We start from the raw sequence: 18,760 nt of genomic DNA, 5'->3' as shown, positions 1-18,760 counted from the left end.
ACTATAAGGTTTTAAGAACTAGATCGGTTATCAAACTGCTCTAGTCACTGGCTCATTAGTTTATTGGTCTAATTGGTCTAATTGATGGTTTAATCGGAAGAACGATTTTAGAATAGAATAATAAATAAATTATAAATAAATAGCATAAAATATAATTATAATCTAATATAAATCTTAAAATATCTTTAAAATTTAAAACACTACATAAAATATCATCAACCAAATCCGTCTGATCTTATCAAAATACAAACTCAAAAGTTAAATAGTAAAAAAACGGGCCTGCTACACATACAAGTATCCAAGCTTCCAAGTTGGCCCAACCCAAATCGAAGACACGCGCATAAGGAAGCATAACATGGCGCGTCAAAATCACGCGCTCAACACAAACAGTTACGTATGGCAGACTCTTCCACTTCCTCCACTTCTTCCACTTCTCAAAACGCTTCGAAACCAAGGAAACGCTCCCAATTTCGAGCAAAAATCAAAGTTCAAAATATACAAATCGTTGTTCGAAACCTCCATCAAAACAACATCAAACTCTCCGTGAAGAATCTGAAGAGAAAACGAAGCAAATACACTCAACGTAAGTTCATCAAGAAAACCTCCCAATTTTAGTTTTCTTCTACGTCGTTCTTCTCTAGGGTTTACTGTGCTATTATTCTTGCTTCTTTGTCACACTGTTTTAAGTTCTACGTCATTCTTCTAAGTTTTACGTCGTTCTACATTCTTGTTCTAAGTTCTCTTGCTACTGTTGTTGATTTTTGGGGCTTTATTCCGTAGATTGGGGGTTGTATACTGTTTGAACTTGTAATGTGACTTGATATTGATGCATGTTTGAGTGATATCTCACTGATATATATGAATGTATCTGAATAATTTCAATGGGTGTATCTCACTGTTATCAATGGGTGTATCTGATTCTTACATATGGGTGTATCTTACTGTTATCAATGGGTGTATCTGACTCATATATGCGTGTATCTTACTGATATCTGAATTAATTTGATATTGAAGCATGTTTGAGTGATAACTGACTGATATATATGGATTTATATGAATAATATCTATGGGTGTATCTCCCTGTTAACAATGAGTGTATCGGATTCTTACATATGGGTGTATCTTACTGTTATTAGACCTTGTAATGTTGCTTGATATTGAAACATGTTTGACTGATATCTGACTGATATATATGAATGTATCTGAATAATTTCAATGGGTGTATCTCACTGTTATCAATGGGTGTATCTGATTCTTACATATGGGTGTATCTTACTGTTACTAATGGGAATATATTTGTGTGTATTTTTTGTTTCAGACAAAATGGCAGCAAGAAACCAAACGAAAGACCTTAAGTGTGCCACACATCTCCTGAGTGATAAGTTCAGAAACATGGCTGAGGAGAAGAAGGCAATTGTCAGGGATCTCGGATTTGGTGGGTTGATGCATGTCCCACCTCTAAGGGTGGATCACCAACTCTTAAGGGAACTGGCAAACAACTTCAAACTTGGGGAGAACAAACTGAAGACAGGATATGGTTCTTTCCAAATAACACCAAAGACAATAGGTGATGCGCTTGGCATCAATGCAACAGGTAACTAGCTCAAAATTATAGGTGTATATTAAGTTCATGCTTGGGTGTATTTAAGGTTGATGCTTGGGTGTTTTTGAACCGATTTTGATACTTTGTTGTTTTCTTTTTTGTAGGAAATCTGTTTCCTGAGAAAGTTGAGTATAAGCAACTTTATAAGCAACTTTCTGATGATGACAAAATAATTTATAGAAGATTCCAGGGTAAGACCCTCAAAAGTCTTACCGATGAAATGATGGAAATCGGCGTTGGCAGCGAAGAGGAACGCCTGATGTTCAAGAGGATATTCATCCTCTACATACAGATGGCGTTCCTTTTGCCAACGACGATAAACAAAATATCGCCCGTGCACCTCGCCCCAATTTTTAAGATGGACGGCATATCGGAGAGAAACTGGGGGGCGCATGTTTTGACGTTCTTGATCAAAGGCATCACAGACTACCAGGATAAGAAGAAGAAGGCAATTGATGGCTGCCTCTTTGCCCTCATGATAATATACTTTCATCTTTCTGAAAACAAAGGCAAGAAGAGGGCCGAAAGACCACCAAAGCCTTGGATTGCCAACTGGACTAAGGAGAAGTTGGTGGAAAGAATGACTGCAGAAAAAGAAGAAATTTTGGTAAGTAAACATAATATGTTGCTTGTATTTTATTTACCTGAATGCTGCTAGCTAAAATATCTCATGTTTCAGGGAATTGTGAAGATGGCGGAGACAAGAGCAAGAGAAAAAATGAAAGAAAAAGAAAAAAAAGAAAAAAAACAAGAAATCAAAAAAAACAAAAAAAAGGAAGGCGAGTCCAACATCGTCTTCGGAGACAGAAACAGCTACTGACAGTGACACTTCTACCTCTGAGTCTAAGACTCAACAAGACTCGGAGGATTCAGCAAGAAAACAACCCATCAAAAAGGGGAAAAAGTAAGTACCATACTTGGGTGTAATTTCTTTTTCGAGTTGGGTGTATCTTGTTGATCACGTTGGGTGTATTTTAATATGTTCTAAATAATCACTGTTTGCCTTCCAGAATGGACTCCAGAAAAAGAAAGCAGAGGCAAGAGGAGCCAGATTCTGATTCAGAATCTGAATCTGAACAAAGTGATGAGTAATGTCCTGAAATTATTACTCCTTTCTTTTGGCTTCATTATAAAGATTTTGTGTATTAACTGAAGTGTCTGTTATTAACTTATAGGAGTGAAGAATCATCACCTGCAGAGAAGGAGAAGGAGAAGAAAAAAACAAAAACAACACCAAAAAAGTAAGCACTTCTTTGCATAATATTCTGTGATAAAATTAATTTTTTATTTCTGATTGGTACTCTTTTTTTTCCACCCAGAACACAACCAAAAAAGAAAAAAGTTCTCGTGGAGGATTCACCTCCTAAAGAAGACCAATACTTTGACGGGTACAGTACCTCGTAAGCTATATTACCGTCTATCGTCGTAATTATTTTTGTTAACATCTTCCTTTATGAATGTAGTGAGACATATGAAATATCAAGTGATGAACTGGATGAATGGCTAGGGCAAAACGTTGATAAATCTGCTGCAGAGGGGTATGTCTTGATGGGCTGTCTATTTCATATTTTGTTGTGTTTTGCATGCTAATAATTGTTTCTTGTTTTGCAGGGAGAACCAACCTGACCTGCGATCGACAGAAGGTCGCTATGTGTCGTCTGAAACGTAAGAAGCTTTATTATTTAATAAAATCTTGTTATCATGAATTGGGTGTGTCTTGTGGTACCATTTGGGTGTATTGAGTGGATCAAGTTGGGTGTATGTTGTCTAATAAGTTGGAATATTAACTTTGTTGTGTTGCTTGGATCAAATCTGTCTTAGAATACCGGCTGTGAACTTGGGAACTGATGCTCCTTCCTCTCAAGGAAACACAGAACAGAGTAGTGTAAACCAGCCGTCACAGAGCATGTAATTTCTCTTTCAAATAACCGTTACTTTTGTTCTTCTATTACCCTTCTACTTCTAATTCTGTATATATTTTTTTTTAGAAAAAAAAGCCCTTTATTATTTTATTCAAGAAAAAAAAGGCAGGAAAAAAAAGCAAAAACTGCAAGTATGTAAGTTCTCAAAAAAACAAAGCCTGTCTTCTTTTTGAATTGTTCGGGTGTATTTCTTGAATTTCTTTGGGTGTATTTTAGGTTGAGTCCGTCTGATTCGAATATGATGGTTGTGAGGGAACAGAGACCGTCCGAAGCGCTTGCAATGTGAGTTTTACAATAATATTCAACCTTATAACCTTATTATTTTCAAAGGCGTTGTTAACCTTTCATTTTTCTTCTTGTTTAGAGTCCCGATTCAGGTTTTTGTGCCGGCATCCCAAACAACCACAGAGACAGATTTTGAACCAACCCCTATGCTACAGATTGAAGGGACTATAGAAACGTAAGAAATAGTATTGAGTGTATATTTGTTTGGAGTTGGGTGTATATTAGCTAACAGTTTGGGTGTATATTGTTCCTGATTAGTTTCTTTTACGCCGTGATTAATTTTTTGTAACTGTGCAGCACTCCTGAAACCCCCAAACAACTTCAAGAGACCACACCCACGGTTCCCCCAGCTCCAACTAAAGTGTAAGTTCATCAGACTAAAATCAATCTTTGCTTATCATCTGTATATTCTTATTCTTATTCTTATTCTTATACATGATGACGCAGTCATCCAGACGCAGAAGACGCTGCTGCCCTGTTGATGATGGCACGGACAGCTTCCTATGTTCCTAAAACAGATCCAGGGGTGCCATCATTCAGCCTTGGATTGACTGATTCAAGCCAGGAGGGGGCGTCAACGCAGGAGACAGAAAGGGAAAAATCTCCAGAAGCTGCGAATTTGATAGAACAATTGGACAGTTTGGTCCAAAGAATAGCAAGCAGCGCGACGAAGGGAAAAAACACAAGTCCACAAATTCAGAGGGAGACTGGGGGAGAAAGTTCTGCAAAGTTTGAAACTCCTCGGGGATTATATCAGATTACGGATGATATGAAACAAAAGTGCTACATCTGGGGGACGAGACTGAAGGAAGATGCAGATGGCAATACTAACGAGTATGAGGAGATGTGCACTCTGATTGGCCAAGGAGAATACATTTTGATGAGAATGCACCTTGCTTCCCTCCAGGCAAAAAGTGATATAGAATCTCAGGTAATATTAGAATAAGATTACTGTTTTTACACCAAAGTCAATTACAATGCTTATTAATGTAAAATTGATTTCGGCATATATTTCTAGATTGTATCTGCCGTCTGCCTCATCCTCAACAACAAAAATGAAAAGAGATTTCAAGAACAAATATACTGTCTCCCCCCCGATATTGTGGTAAGTGTTACTTCTACGAACTTCGGGTGTATTTTCTGTATTGATTTGGGTGTATTTGTCACGTTCCATTGGGTGTAAGTTTAGTATTTCATTTCTCGTTTCCCATTCTTGCAGTGCATGGCGCTTTCGGATCACCCAAACGGGGAATTCGTATCACCAAAAACGAAAAAGGAATTCAGGGTGGAAGCCTACCCGAGTTTCATTCCCTTCATAGATAGAAAAAAATTGACTTCGCACCCATATGTAAGTTTTCGTTTGCTAAATTTGTTACTACGCTTATTTACTTATTTGCAAAATAAAATAACACACTGTTCATGTGTGGGAATCCTTCAGATTTTTGCCCCTGTCTGCTACGCCGGGCATTGGTGGTTATGGCTGATAAATACAAGAAAGCGGAAATGTCAAATACTTGACCCGCTACACAAAATAGCTCCCACTGATGAGAGAAAGACCATTAATAAATTCACTGTAAGTTGCCTCTGTCTTCTTTACTTTAATAGATAGGTCTATTTCGTTAGTTGTGATGGGTGTATATTGTCCATTCAGTTGGGTGTATCTTGTCCATTCATTCGGGTGTATTACTGATTTGTTTTCGTATTTAAGGGATACGTATTTTCAAGATTGATAACATATGCCGGCGGGGGACCTCTTCAGAAAGGAGAGAGGGAGAAGGAAATTAAATCACCATATGTTAAAATATCAGGCCAAAAAACAAGGTATAAATTTGTGAGTCTGAACATTAAACTTTTGTAAATGAGATTTGTAATTTATTTTCTTTGTTTTCAGCTATGACTGCGCTGTGTACGTTATGAAGTGGATGGAGATAATTGAGCCGGAAAACATCAAAAAGGGGAAGTATCAATGGGATAATTGGCCACAGGTAACTGTCTTTAAAACCATATAACTCTGTATTACTTTACTGAATTAATATTGCTGTTTAAACAGAATATACTTTTTTATTGTAGGAGGAGGTGGACCACTATAGAGTGGAGTACGCATCCCGGATACTATTCAGTGAGATGAATACACAGAGAGATCAGGCAATTAGAGAGAGTAGTGCTATAAGGCTGTCGAAGCCATCCTCTATATTATTAAGTCCGTTTTGTCAGATTAATTCTGCTGATATAGAAACTGGGTAATCCAACTTTGTAAATTGAACAAATGATGTAAATATTTGCCATTTATCAACAACTTCTATTCCATGTATATTTTTTCCCATAGTTAAACTATCTGTGCTGGTAAACTGTCTGTGATGTATTCAAAAGTTGTATTACAGGTGGTAAAATATGAAGGAAAAAACACAAATAATAAATTGCTACACCCAACGCAAGTCTAATAATACACCCAAGGTTGTATTAAATATACACCCAAACTGTCTGCGCTGTATTCAAAATGTATGAATTACATGTACTAAAATATGAAGAAAAACATCAAATCAAATATAAACCCATAACCTGAGAATTTTTACAGCTTTTGTTTTATATATATCTATATATGTGTCTATATCTAATTTGTGAATTAACGAAAATACACCCAAAATAACGGTGCTTTTACACCCATATTCTGTAAAACTATACACCCAACGAGTTATCCCCTGCTGCTGGTACCCTGAACTGATAACTCATAACGTGTCCTTGATATTGGCTGCAATTTGAATGCGCCGCTGATGCAGCATCAAACAGGTTTATCTGAAAATATAACACACACACATTACCTAAACTATTAACGAGAAAAATAAACTCAATCGCCACAAATTTAAAGAACATTACTTTTACCTCGCTTAAAACTTTCGTCTTCTTCTTCTTTGTGGCATTTGCGATCTGTTTCTCCAGCTTTGAACCTAGCCTGTTTTTTGGACGTCCTCTTGTTCGAATCCTTGGCGGGCTTTGAAGCTCGTTAACGGATTCCAAGTTGGCGTCTTCGTGGGATAAAGAAGATGTCCCCTTCCTTTTGGCTTTTAATGCTTCCATCTCGGCCATGATGTTATCGTACGCACGGTGCAGAATTGCAGTCAGCTCCTCCGATTCGGAGGCAAATTCGCATATATTTTGCGAACGAAAAACCAATTGGTCGAACCTCTTGCTTCTTGGCTCCATTAGTGGCTCGTCGTGGCTGCTCTTGATGTGTGTGTGTCGCCTCTTTACCTTCTTGCTCCATCGTTCCAGTATGTATCTCGGTGACACTTGGCTTACTTGTTCGAAGCTTAACACGCTTAGTGCGTGACGGCACAGTATCCCTCTCGACTCGAATAATAAGCAATGGCATTTTACCTCGGCTGCAACCGAGTCGTAAGTAACCACGAACTTGTTGAATATTGAGCTGGAAACTTGTTCTCCGACTTCGTATACTGAATAGCCTAGAGCGGAATTCTTCAGTCTGGTGATGCAATTCGCCTTTCCTCTGAATTGCGCTTGGACTTCCCTAAACTTTGCGTGAGTGTACGCATCTTGAAACTGAGCTTCAATGCAGGATTTCGTTGCACACGGTATGACCGTATGAAAATCTGCAGCATCTGATTCTCTCTCTGCTTGCTCCCTGCTTCCGAGGCAATTATCGTATTGTTTGACAAACTGAATAAGCGAGCTGTTCCGGGTGATATACTTGTTAAAAAATGAATGCATGCTCTCGCTCCTTTGTGTGCTTCTCATCCCTGCCCAGAAATGGTGATCCAGATAGATAGGAACCCATATGTGACGGTCTTCGTACAGATCTGCATAATACACCCAAAGACAGTCTATAAATACACCCGAAAAAACATGCAATTTACACCTCTGATGCAGATTTTAAAAAGACATTACCTGAAAGCCACTTGTTGTCCACAAGACCAAAATTCAGCAGAAAATCGTTCCAATTCCTATCGAATGAGTCTTTGCTATGAGAGTTCCAAACAACTTGGCTCATTTCTTGTTCGATATCGGCATGTCCCTTGTACCCGTTTAATTTGCTTGGAATCTTCTTCATGATGTGCCAAATGCACCAGCGGTGAACTGTTGTTGGCATACAGGCCTCTAAAGCCCTTTTCATGGATGCGCACTGATCGGTGAGAAACCCTTTCGGAGCGTTTCCTCCCATGCAACGAAGCCAGCTTTGAAATAACCATTTGAATGATTCAATTTCTTCGTTCTTCATCAAAGAGCATCCGAGAAGTGTTGATTGACCGTGGTGATTCACCCCGACAAAAGAACCACAGACCAAATTATACCTGAAACAAATTACCATGGTCCAGAATGCAAAATCATTAGCTACACCCTAACAAATGCTTCGCATACACCCAATGAAACAGCCAATATACACCTCTACTGCGGATTCGTAAAAAATAAATTAATTTGGCATCATAAACAGGGACAGTTTGTTACCTGTTTGTGTTGTAGGTGGTGTCGAATGAAATGACGTCTCCGAAATACTCAAAGGCGGCTCTGCTTCTTGCATCGGCCCAAAAAGCCAGCTTAATCGATTGATCATCTTCGAGTTGGAGCTCAAAAAAGAAATTCGGATTCTTCTCTTTCATTCTTAAGAAATATTTCCCGAATTCCTTTGCATCTTCTTGTTCGGAAACATTCCGCACTTCCCTGGTAATGTAATTCCTCACGTCCTTTTCGATAAAATTTAACTCGCGGTGACCCCCGGCAGCCGCAACAAATGATTGGTAGGTTTTGCTTGGTCTGATACCGGCCTCCTCGTTATTCTCTATCGTACGACGAATGGACATGCTTAGTTCCCTGTGCTGTTTGAGCATCTCTGCTTTGCTTGGACAGCAGGGGTGTAAATGATCCAGCACAACCTTTGAAATGATCCAAGCACCGACATCCTTCAATGTGTGTATATAAATTCTTGCAGGACAGTTTAGACCGGCTGTCGGATTGGTCTTCTCGGTCGGAGATATTTTAGATTTCCATTTTCCCTCTCTGCTACATGTAATCAGTTGGTTCTTAATCTCGTTTCCCTTCCTATTTGTGCACCGAACTCTTGTAGAGAAACCTGCAGCCTTGGCGTAGTTCCTGTAAAATTTTCCAGCATCTTCAAGGGTGGTAAAGGTCATTCCGACCTTTGGAACAAGCTCGTCATCAACAACTGAGAGAGGCTGCAAAATACACCGTGTCAGAACTGTAAATACACCCATAGATATGATTCAAATACACCCAATCATGTCTAATACGATACACCCTAACCGCAACAACTCAACTACAGAATGACTTTTAAAGCCATAAACTGTAAATACACAGCATGCAGATATAATACAGTTCTAAAAACACACCTAATCATGTCTGTTATAATACAGCTGAACAACAACAAGTAAATTAAAATAACAAAAAACCAGTAAAGTGTAGATACACCCACACTTCTAGCTAAAATACACCCAAACAAGAATTGATCTACACCCGAGCGTCTGCTACAAATTCCAGGTAATTAATCACAACTAATACATTGAATCGACAGATTCACGTAAACGTGTTACTTTCACAGTAATGTTCAGCAATTTTTCAACTACACAATGCTATACAAATTACTGAAAGAAATTTCATACTAATCCTATGTAAATCAAACCTCAGGGACTTCGTTAGATTCTGACTCATAATCCACTTCGCCTGCATTCAGATGACAATCTGAGGTTGAATGATCCATTATCTTCAAAACGAGATCAAACTTTGATTTCGAAAAACAACAAATCAAAAATAGAAAACGAAGATGGATTTGCAGAGAGAGACAAAGGTAACCTAAACGAAGAAGATGCTAGTGAGAAAAGGAGAAGAAAAGAACAATGGAGAAGAAGGAGGGTAAACGCGGGAGAAGAAGAAGAACGAAATCTCAAAATAACGAAAACGAAAAGGGAAAGAAATATTTTAAATCTGGTAGTTAGATATACGCGCGATGTTATATAGCGCGTGTAATCAACGTACCTGAAGCAGCGCGTATTTTGTTCTTATTGTTTAATGAACTTGTATGGCGTACAAGCCATTAGGGCTTGTATGCAGAGCTTTTCCGGTAAAAAAAATCTAAATATTAAATGTCAACATAAAAATTTATCAATCATCAAAATTCGTAAGAATTTGTTGTAAATTTGCTTCGGTGGGATCATCTTCTCCTTCATTTCCATCCTCTTGAGCAGAAGAATCAAGAAATGCAACATAAAGACCACTATTACTAATGCCACTTTGATATAAATCAGCATCAATATCATCTAGCTAATAAAATACACATATTGTCATTATATTATAATCTAACAACATTCTAATAAATCATTAGAAAATAAACTATAATACTCACGTACTAAGTCATCTACATTATTAGGAAGATTAGGCTTTTTCTTTACAACCTCTTCCGTCACCAAAAAATCAACTAAATTGATGCTTTCTTAATCAATTGGATCATATTGTCTTTTGCTTTCTTTTTTCTTTTTCCTTCCTAAAACGTTAAATACAATAAATGAAGAATTAATAATTTACAAATTTGTTACTATAAAGATTACATATGAAATAATATGATTTGCATGAAACATATATTACCTGGATTTAAGGCGCAAATTATAAGTAACATAAACAATATCATTCAGTTTATTATGCTCCAATCTATTTCTTCTTTTTGTATGAATCTAGTAAAAAGATTCCAATTCCTCTCACACCCAAAGGAAGCAGGTACTTGAATAAGAATGCAAACAGCTATCCTTTGTAAACATGGAGCAAAACTACCGAATAATAACCTACACGGCTACACCATTCATCTACCAATTATAAAATCATAACATATTAGTAGTTATCAATTAAGAAAATAAAAGCATAAAACAAGTTACTATTAAATAAATATTCTTACCATGCTTAAGTTTAGATGCAGCTCGAATAGCTTTTGGTATATCAAAACTACTTTCCTTCTGATCTCTATATAAATATATTTCTTTCATCGTCTCAACTGAATCCAAATTATTACACTTGTAATACAAAATAATAAGATCAAGTCATCAGATGTTTTTTTAAGCTGCAGCATGAATATCTTTCTTCAAATGCTTGTCCCATCTGGAGTTGATAATATCTGTGTATGGGTAATATGCAGTTTTGTTTTACTTAAATATCTTTTGTCCTTAGCATTCTTTCATAAACATATTCCAAAAATGGCTTATCATCAGCATCAACAAGCTTCAGCAATTTAATCAAAAGGCCCACAAGTTTACATGCAGTAAAGCAATCATCTCAAAATTTATTATCCAAAATAATAGTATTCATAACTCTACCATTAGCACTCCTTTCTAATTTGTGACCAATAAAAAATGAATCTACAATCAATGCTTGCAAATCCGCTTTATGATCAAAGATGCTTTTCAATGTGATAAACACAATTGTAAAACGGATTGCACCAGGATGTACAATTTCTTTTCAATTAGGTCTTTTTCTAAGCCAAGATAAGAAAACTATATGATTATATACAAATATTGTGATCTTTGAAACATGTAATGTAAGGTTAAAAATATGCACCATACTGCTTATATCTTTTAAAATAAAATTAAGACAATGAACAAAACATAATGACCAATAAATACTATCATATTTCTTATAGATAAGCCTACCAGCAGCAACATAATTGGCTGCAGTCACAACATTATCAATTAACCCCAACGCATCAAATGAATTTCCGAACAACAAATTTGAATCATCTCTCATGTCAACCAAAATTCTTCGCACTACCTCATTTCCCAACCTAGCAGTGATTACTAACAGTTCATCATCTTCCGATAACCTCGTGTTTGTAATCATCAGTTGAGAATATGACCTCGAAAATTGGAGTTTTTATCTAAAACTCTAATGTCAAAATTCTCAAATCCTTCTTTATTGTTGTTGCTGCCCGTGGAAGACCGATTTTCCTACCACCACATTAACAATAACCAATGTTGTATAATTATGTGACGGTAGGGATCTGTTGGTTCTGGAATTTAGCCCTTCTCGTTCTTCATCATCGCCTTGTTGCCTTCTAGGAGACCAGGCATGCTGACCAAACTCATTTAGCTTACCAGTTACCATCCCTAACTGCTTGTTCAATGGCATCCTTTACATCAAAGCAATATTTTTTGTACGATGGCCATGCGCCTTGTGATATATGCAAAAGATACTTTGATTAAGAGTAGGTCTTGGATTGATTGCCCGAGCTTTCGGTATGCTTCCCTTTTGAGAAATCTATGGATAAGCCTCTGCCATGATGCATTCAGGGAGTATAATTGTTGAATTTCTCAACCCTTGGAACTTGAGCTCGGAGAGTGGAAGATGATGGCCCTCCAATTTTTGGTGGTTAGATAGCATTCTTTCTCGAGGAATGCTTGGGGCAGCAACTTTTGTGATTTGTAGCCATCAAATAGTCATCAATGATGGTTTTAATGGTGTGAGATTAGTGTGAGATTTCATCCAAATAGCCATCAAATCTTTGCTGGTTACATGTTAGCCAGAATTTAACAAAGTTGCTGGCCCATAGACTTTTCCTTAAAAGCGACTATCCAACTAACGTCTTCATCTCTTACGTATTCCAATGCCACTTGCTGAATTTCCTCCATTGAAGTCAAATCCTTAGAAGTTAGATGCCTTCTAAAGTCTCTTTCCTAAGCGGGGTGAATTGGAGATCGTTCTAGACCGTCTCACGGAATCACGATCTCTAGGTGGTGTACGTTCACGCCTACCAGTAGCACTACGTGTTTGGGGATTCTCGCGTAGTTGGGACACTAGCCTGAGGTGGTCCAGCTTGTTTCATGTTATTCTCGAAATTGTCGTGACCAGCTCCGTGCAGACCAGAGTTTGCGGGGGCACTTGTAGATGCTCAGGTATTCGCATCAACTGCTGCCTGCGACATGATTCAACAGGTCCCCATAGACAGCACCAAATGTTCCAAGGAATCGTAATTTCATCCACAGGCAGGGTTTGTACATACAATGACACTCCAATACCTCAATGAGTTACCAATCAATCACGATATTAGAATATCTTAGAAAGAAAAGCATACCCCCTTAATTGAGTCGTTGAGTAACACTTGCACAACGTTTTGTTGCTTTCATGAGTCATTCAATATATATCATAATGTTATAATGTTATATCATTTATCCATAATCTCGTATATTAACATTAACATCTCAAGAAGATCCCTTTCGAATGATTTTGAATCTTCATTTAGCTATAATTTCGATTTATGGGCTTGGACCTGTTATAGAACTAGTTCTAAATTAAATTTGAATTCTAAACCTAGACAAGCTAAACAACCAAAGACTCAGTTCTAAATTAAATTTGAATTCTAAATCCAGACAAGCTAAACAAGCAAAGACCTAACCCTTCAACAGTTCAAATGGCTCCTCAAGGGTATCAACAAGTACAAAGCACAAACGAGGCAACATGTTCTCTCTTCTTTCTTTTTTTTTTTTTTTCATGAAACATCAATTACCACATTTTTTTGTCGGATGGATACTAGACATCATATCACACACTCACACACACCACATACTCATACACACATTTAAAGGTTCTATCTACTACTTGGTTATCACAACCCGGATACAACATATTAAGAAATAAGTTGCAATTACCACATTTATTACTAATACTCCAAGTGATGATTCAAAAAACAAAATATTAAATGGTACAAAGAAACAGACCATCATGTTCTCCAAAGCATAAAATAGGACCAATCTTACATCTACCAGATTTTATGATTTTTGATCATATAGCAACAATAGTTATTTTTGTTTTTGGCATTTATATAGAAACAATAGTTGTAGGACGTAGTTCGTTTTTTTCTTGCCTCTTACTGCCCTTAAGGCCTCTTGATTACAAAAAAATATATATATATATATACTCTCGTCTAGTTTGAGTAAGCCACATTTGAATTTCATAAAATCCACGAGACCACGACATTTGCCACCACAGCTGTATCAACACCGAAAAAGTCGTTCTTGTCTTGCCCACAAGTTAAGACATACAACAACAATAATAGCTTTGCCATGTTGACAAGGAAAAATGTCATATTGATATCAAGGAGGAAACTAAAAAGGATTGGGGGGTGGTAACAATGATAATAATAATATACATGCCTAACCAGTAATCGTTTTGACGAATGTTTGATTATGACAACCTAGCAGTGGCACAATAAATCAAATTGAATATTGGAGAAGCTAGATAGAGTATATAACAGGAGCTAATTACAATGAGAAATTGATTGATATTTTACTTCCTTTTCCCCCTACCTTAACCCCACCATATTAACACGAATTAGATATGCATATATTTATATAAGATAGGTAGACATGATGGTGATGGTGATGGTGGAGTGGTGGAGATGATGGCGGTGATAACAAGCAGCAAAACTCTCCATTGGTCAGATCCAATTTGTAAAGTATAATGGAGATTGACATTCCCAGCAATTTCATTTTAGGCACTCAATGCTTCAGTTTTCTGCTGGAAAAACCTGATTCATAGCACCAAAGTTGTTCACAGGCTTGGGCCTCCATTCAGTCCTACCCCTCACAATCTCACCACCATCTTCAAGCCTAAGCAAGTGTTTGCACTCGAGAGATCCGCCGCCAGCTAAGTTCCCGATATCAGCACCAGAGACATCAGTTAGGGAATCCAGCACACTGTCCTTGCCACATTCCCTCCTGTACTCCAGAGTCATGGCCCGCAGCTCATGACTCTCCAAGATTGCCTGTGGAGCACTCTGCAGCAATCAAAGCACAATTCTTCTGTTAAGTCACTTGATCAATTTAATTTAATACATGACAAATGTATATTTGTTTGCATTTAATTTAATCTGTATTCACTGTCAATGTAAACATAGTTTACACAAACATCTGATCTTATGTTAGCCACCAGCTAAAGCGGTTGACTTAGCCATAGTCTTAAAAGCCATGTAAGTGCAAACATATACATGATTAAATGATAGTGCAAAACTCTCACACTACTAATGCATAACAACCACGTATGTCAACTTCCTTTTCTTAATAAAAAATCATCAAGGACAAATTAAGATTGTGGAAGATGTGAGTGATCTGTTGAATCTTCTATGGTTTTCAATGAATTATAGCAAATTCCTACTCAATCATATAATAATTCCAAAGTGTCAAGCAACTTCCAACTGGTCTGGTTCAATTAGTTCTAACATTAGCAATCATGGACTGAAGTGGAAAAAAGGTACAAGAACATAAAAATACCTCCAGAAGCCAGCCAATGTACTTCACATTGTTAACATGCTGATTAACATCTAGATCACTCCATCTAGGCTGAAAACAAGATACGGCCAAAAAAAAGAAGGCATGAATAAAAAGATATAATGCAATATAGGAGGAACGAAAAGATTAATGATAACATTTACAACAAGAGTTGACATACACTTAGACCACGACGAATATGATCTGCAGTATCATCAAGTTTAGACAGTTTTCTGTTATCCTCTTCGACAACTGGAGGAGAATCCACAAAATACGACGCAATCTCTTGCCTGACTTCTTCTGGAATTTTGGATAGTCTCCTTGTCACTTTATTCATCATGACCCAAATACTGAAGTATACCAAAACCAAAAATTCAAAAAGCTGCTCACTAATTTCTAGCTTCATTGTGTTAGAGAGAGAGAGAGAGAGAGAGAGAGAGAGAGAGAGAGAGAGAGAGAGAGAGATCAACATGCTAAAATACAACCATTTTAAATATTCATCCTAATATAAATTAGATCTTTCCATTTTAGAAGGGTAAAAACACAAAATTTATTATTTTCAACAAAACTCATCCAAAGAAATTATTAAACTAAGATGTCAATTTTTTGTACGTAGAGTCGGATACTTTCAGGTGCAAGAACTTATACATCCAAACCAGTAACTCACATGTGTTTATCAAGATCTCCAAAAGCATGAGCAGACTCGATATTTCAAATTAAAATTGAAACAAATTTTTGTACAACAAAACCTTCATAAAAGCTTGCACCATCAAAACAATGCCATTGATCAGACATTTAAGTTCTCCATAAACACTATGAAACATATTTGTCAGAAGCAGAAGAAAGTCACTAAAATTGATTTCTACCTGGAGGCTCTTGTCAAGATTTCACCCGTATTGGCATCACGTATGATCCAATCACGACGCATACCATTTTTCCCTGATGCAGAAACCCAAGTGTCAACTTGAACTACATCTCCCCTGAAGCAAATTACAGGTTAGCTTAACAATATGAAAACAGATTTAGAATACTTGATATTAAGCCTAACTGGTAGTTTTCATCTAGCCATCAGCTAGAACATATTTCTAACTACTGAACAAAGCAATATGCAAAGTACACATTGTTCAAGTTCTACCTATGTACTCAACTTTTTATCAAAATAAAAGCCAGGTTAATCCATCAAACCTACGATCCCAAAATAATTTCATACATACAAGAACTTTCCTAGCTAAAGCATTATTATCATACCTATTCTTTGAAGCTATAAACAATTTATTACTAGATGTTATAGAATCATGAATTACAGCAAAGAACATAGGCACTGCCGAACATGAACACCTGGGCAATTAAGTTACACAAGGGAAAATATGACCAAATTACCATGTTGGGTAACGATCAACTTCAACTTGCATCCGAGTCACAACCCATATCAGGTTCTTCTTACACATTTCCGGCGTCGAACCAAAGCCATCACCAAGAAGCCCAGCAGTCTTAACATGATTAAGTGCAGTTTCCTGTTTTTTAGACAAAAAACAAGATAACCCAATTATTATTTCTGTCTTATTTATCAAAACACAAAATCCTCACAATTCTGTTCCCTGTACAAGATTCTAATCCTACACATATCATGAACCATCTCTCCTTAAGCTATCACATAAATAGTTCTATATCTAACAGGTCTTTTTATTCAATAGCATCTTTGAGCTTGAAGTGCAGACAATACATAGGTCCATTTTTTGTGTTGTAATGAAATTATATTTTTTATTTAGAAAAATGGGTTAAAAATCAAGGATGGAATCAAGTTTAAAGTGTAAAATAAACTAACTTTATACTTCCTCTCCAAAATCAAAACTCTCTCGCACAATTTTGTAGCTAACATATAACTAACATAAGAAAACAAAGGAAGCTAAGTAATCAAGTATGCTTTATCTCCTTTTGTGAAAGAGGAAAAAGAGAAAACAGAATTGTTAGTTACATGTTGAGTAAAAAATTGTTGGTTAGCTAGACTTTCTCTTTCCAAATTCTCAACGTAAGATTACCAAGAATGTGTGTGCAAACCACACGCTTCCACAATACTATCCAACAATAACCATTTCAAGTCAGAAAATAACAACAACCAAGTCATATTCATATCCCACTAAGCATAGAAATTCTTCTTGGTATCAGCACACAAACCTGCAAATGATTCATTAGCGTCTCTATAGACGCGGTCTTATCGGCGCCTATCTCGTAAGATCGAATGGAGAAATTTTGCCTGAAAGCAAGCCCATCCTGCACAATCCTCCCAATACCAAATGGATCAGATAGCACATCGGATCGCTTCGGCTTCCAATCGATCATCATCCACTGCTTCTCCGCCGCAAGGAAGGCTGTCGTGATGGCGGCCAGCAGCATGCTCCAATCCGGAATCTGGTTAATGAAAGTCCTCGGCGCATTAGCCCCCGTCGTCGACGAGGATTCCAGCTTCATGCTCTCCATGGATTTTGGAACCTTTGTGGCGGTTCCGTTGATCTTTGAAGGAGCATGCGCATTGGCCTTAACACTTGAAGACCTGTGATTTTGTTTGAGCCCTCCGCCGAGGCTGGCAGGGATTCCTCCTCCTCCTTCTCCACCGGTTCGTGACGTCACAGGGAAAAACGACGACGTAGCAGCAGTAGCAACCATAATTGAATTCTTCACCTGCATGTGCATAGTTTTAGTTGATTAGAAAACAATCTTTCTCCTCAAGCTTCCAATTTCGAACAAAATTAAAATAAATATTCAACACGAATGAGATTTTACATCAACACATCAATAATTAATCGAGAAATTAATGTTAAAACCGCTGCGCAACTGCGCGCAGATCTGGCATTGGCTTAACAAAAATTCGCATAAAAAATATAGAGCCAGATCAGACGAGGGAGAACAACAAATTAAAAAAGAAACGAAGAAAACACTACGGTACCTGAAGAAGAAGGAGAAGAAGAAGAAGAGAAAGAGAGAGGTGAAATTGAAAATATAAGTGGAAGGTTATTCAGGAGAGGCTACGACGTCGTTTAATTGATAGTGTTACAGAAATGATGGCTCCCTGTGGGTGGTGAACCCAGAGAAGAAGAAAGGGTGGTTGGTTTTGAATTTGAAAAGTAAAAGGAAAATGGGAGGAATAATGAATATATATAGATTATGAGTTGTAAAATATTTAGGGCCAGCGGAGGAGGAAAGTGAGTGGCACGCACCGAATTGTGAAGCAGGAAAGTTAGTTATTTATTTAGTAGAACTACAATCCACCTGTCCCTTCCTCCCGCTTCTCTTTTCAAAACACACGAGTGCTTCTCTACTCTTCTATTTTCCCCTTTTTACCATTTTACCCCTCCACTCTCATGTCTTCTTTTCTAGCCGCGTCTTTACCGTTTTACCAAGAAAGAACCATCAACAAATATTAAGATGCTTAAACACGTAATTTTACATTTATAATAATATTACAATAGTTTAATGAGAAGAAATATATAAACTAAATTAAAATATGATTTAGAAAATATCTTAATTTTTTTTTTTTACCAAAGATAGGATACTTGAACCCGCAACCTCTTAATTGAGTATGAGAAGACTATGTCATTTGAGCTATTATTCATTGGCGAAAATATCCTAATTTAAAAATACTCTATTTTAAAATATGTATACACTAAAAATTAATTATTAAA

The 18,760-nt window shown here is 37.0% G+C and overlaps 4 protein-coding genes across 4 annotated transcripts; 2 read left to right on the top strand and 2 right to left on the bottom strand.

Annotated features, from left to right (window-relative positions):
* Positions 1-326: 326 nt before the first annotated feature.
* On the top strand, positions 327-2,507 carry LOC114926143 (uncharacterized). The gene is made up of 4 exons (XM_072230115.1): positions 327-583; positions 1,319-1,594; positions 1,708-2,210; positions 2,283-2,507. Exons 1-4 carry the CDS (start codon positions 397-399, stop codon positions 2,421-2,423), a joined length of 1,107 nt encoding a protein of 368 aa, XP_072086216.1. The 5' UTR covers positions 327-396; the 3' UTR covers positions 2,424-2,507.
* On the top strand, positions 2,383-6,054 carry LOC112783982 (uncharacterized). The gene is made up of 18 exons (XM_072231246.1): positions 2,383-2,507; positions 2,614-2,691; positions 2,779-2,844; positions 2,923-2,991; positions 3,067-3,141; positions 3,215-3,268; positions 3,425-3,511; positions 3,592-3,660; positions 3,742-3,807; positions 3,890-3,985; positions 4,108-4,173; positions 4,258-4,741; positions 4,829-4,915; positions 5,030-5,158; positions 5,249-5,383; positions 5,519-5,631; positions 5,702-5,795; positions 5,881-6,054. The coding sequence occupies exons 2-18, from the start codon at positions 2,615-2,617 to the stop codon at positions 6,052-6,054; spliced, it is 1,941 nt and encodes a 646-aa protein (XP_072087347.1). The 5' UTR covers positions 2,383-2,507; position 2,614.
* Positions 6,055-6,419: 365 nt separating this feature from the next.
* Positions 6,420-7,536, bottom strand: LOC140183220 (protein FAR-RED ELONGATED HYPOCOTYL 3-like). The gene is made up of 2 exons (XM_072231245.1): positions 6,691-7,536; positions 6,420-6,603 (listed from the first exon to the last, which is right to left on the bottom strand). The coding sequence occupies exons 1-2, from the start codon at positions 7,534-7,536 to the stop codon at positions 6,487-6,489; spliced, it is 963 nt and encodes a 320-aa protein (XP_072087346.1). The 3' UTR covers positions 6,420-6,486.
* A 6,344-nt stretch (positions 7,537-13,880) lies between these two features.
* On the bottom strand, positions 13,881-18,362 carry LOC112782702 (palmitoyl-acyl carrier protein thioesterase, chloroplastic). Its single transcript, XM_025825221.2, has 7 exons — positions 18,025-18,362; positions 17,256-17,759; positions 16,461-16,594; positions 15,947-16,060; positions 15,262-15,430; positions 15,084-15,152; positions 13,881-14,590 (listed from the first exon to the last, which is right to left on the bottom strand). Exons 2-7 carry the CDS (start codon positions 17,742-17,744, stop codon positions 14,321-14,323), a joined length of 1,245 nt encoding a protein of 414 aa, XP_025681006.1. The 5' UTR covers positions 17,745-17,759; positions 18,025-18,362; the 3' UTR covers positions 13,881-14,320.
* Positions 18,363-18,760: the final 398 nt, after the last annotated feature.

Source organism: Arachis hypogaea, chromosome 20, assembly GCF_003086295.3.
Source record: "Arachis hypogaea cultivar Tifrunner chromosome 20, arahy.Tifrunner.gnm2.J5K5, whole genome shotgun sequence".
Taxonomy (NCBI): Eukaryota; Viridiplantae; Streptophyta; class Magnoliopsida; order Fabales; family Fabaceae; genus Arachis; species Arachis hypogaea.
The sequence above is the reverse complement of the archived record's forward strand: the minus strand, read 5'-3'. Positions and strand labels throughout refer to the sequence as shown.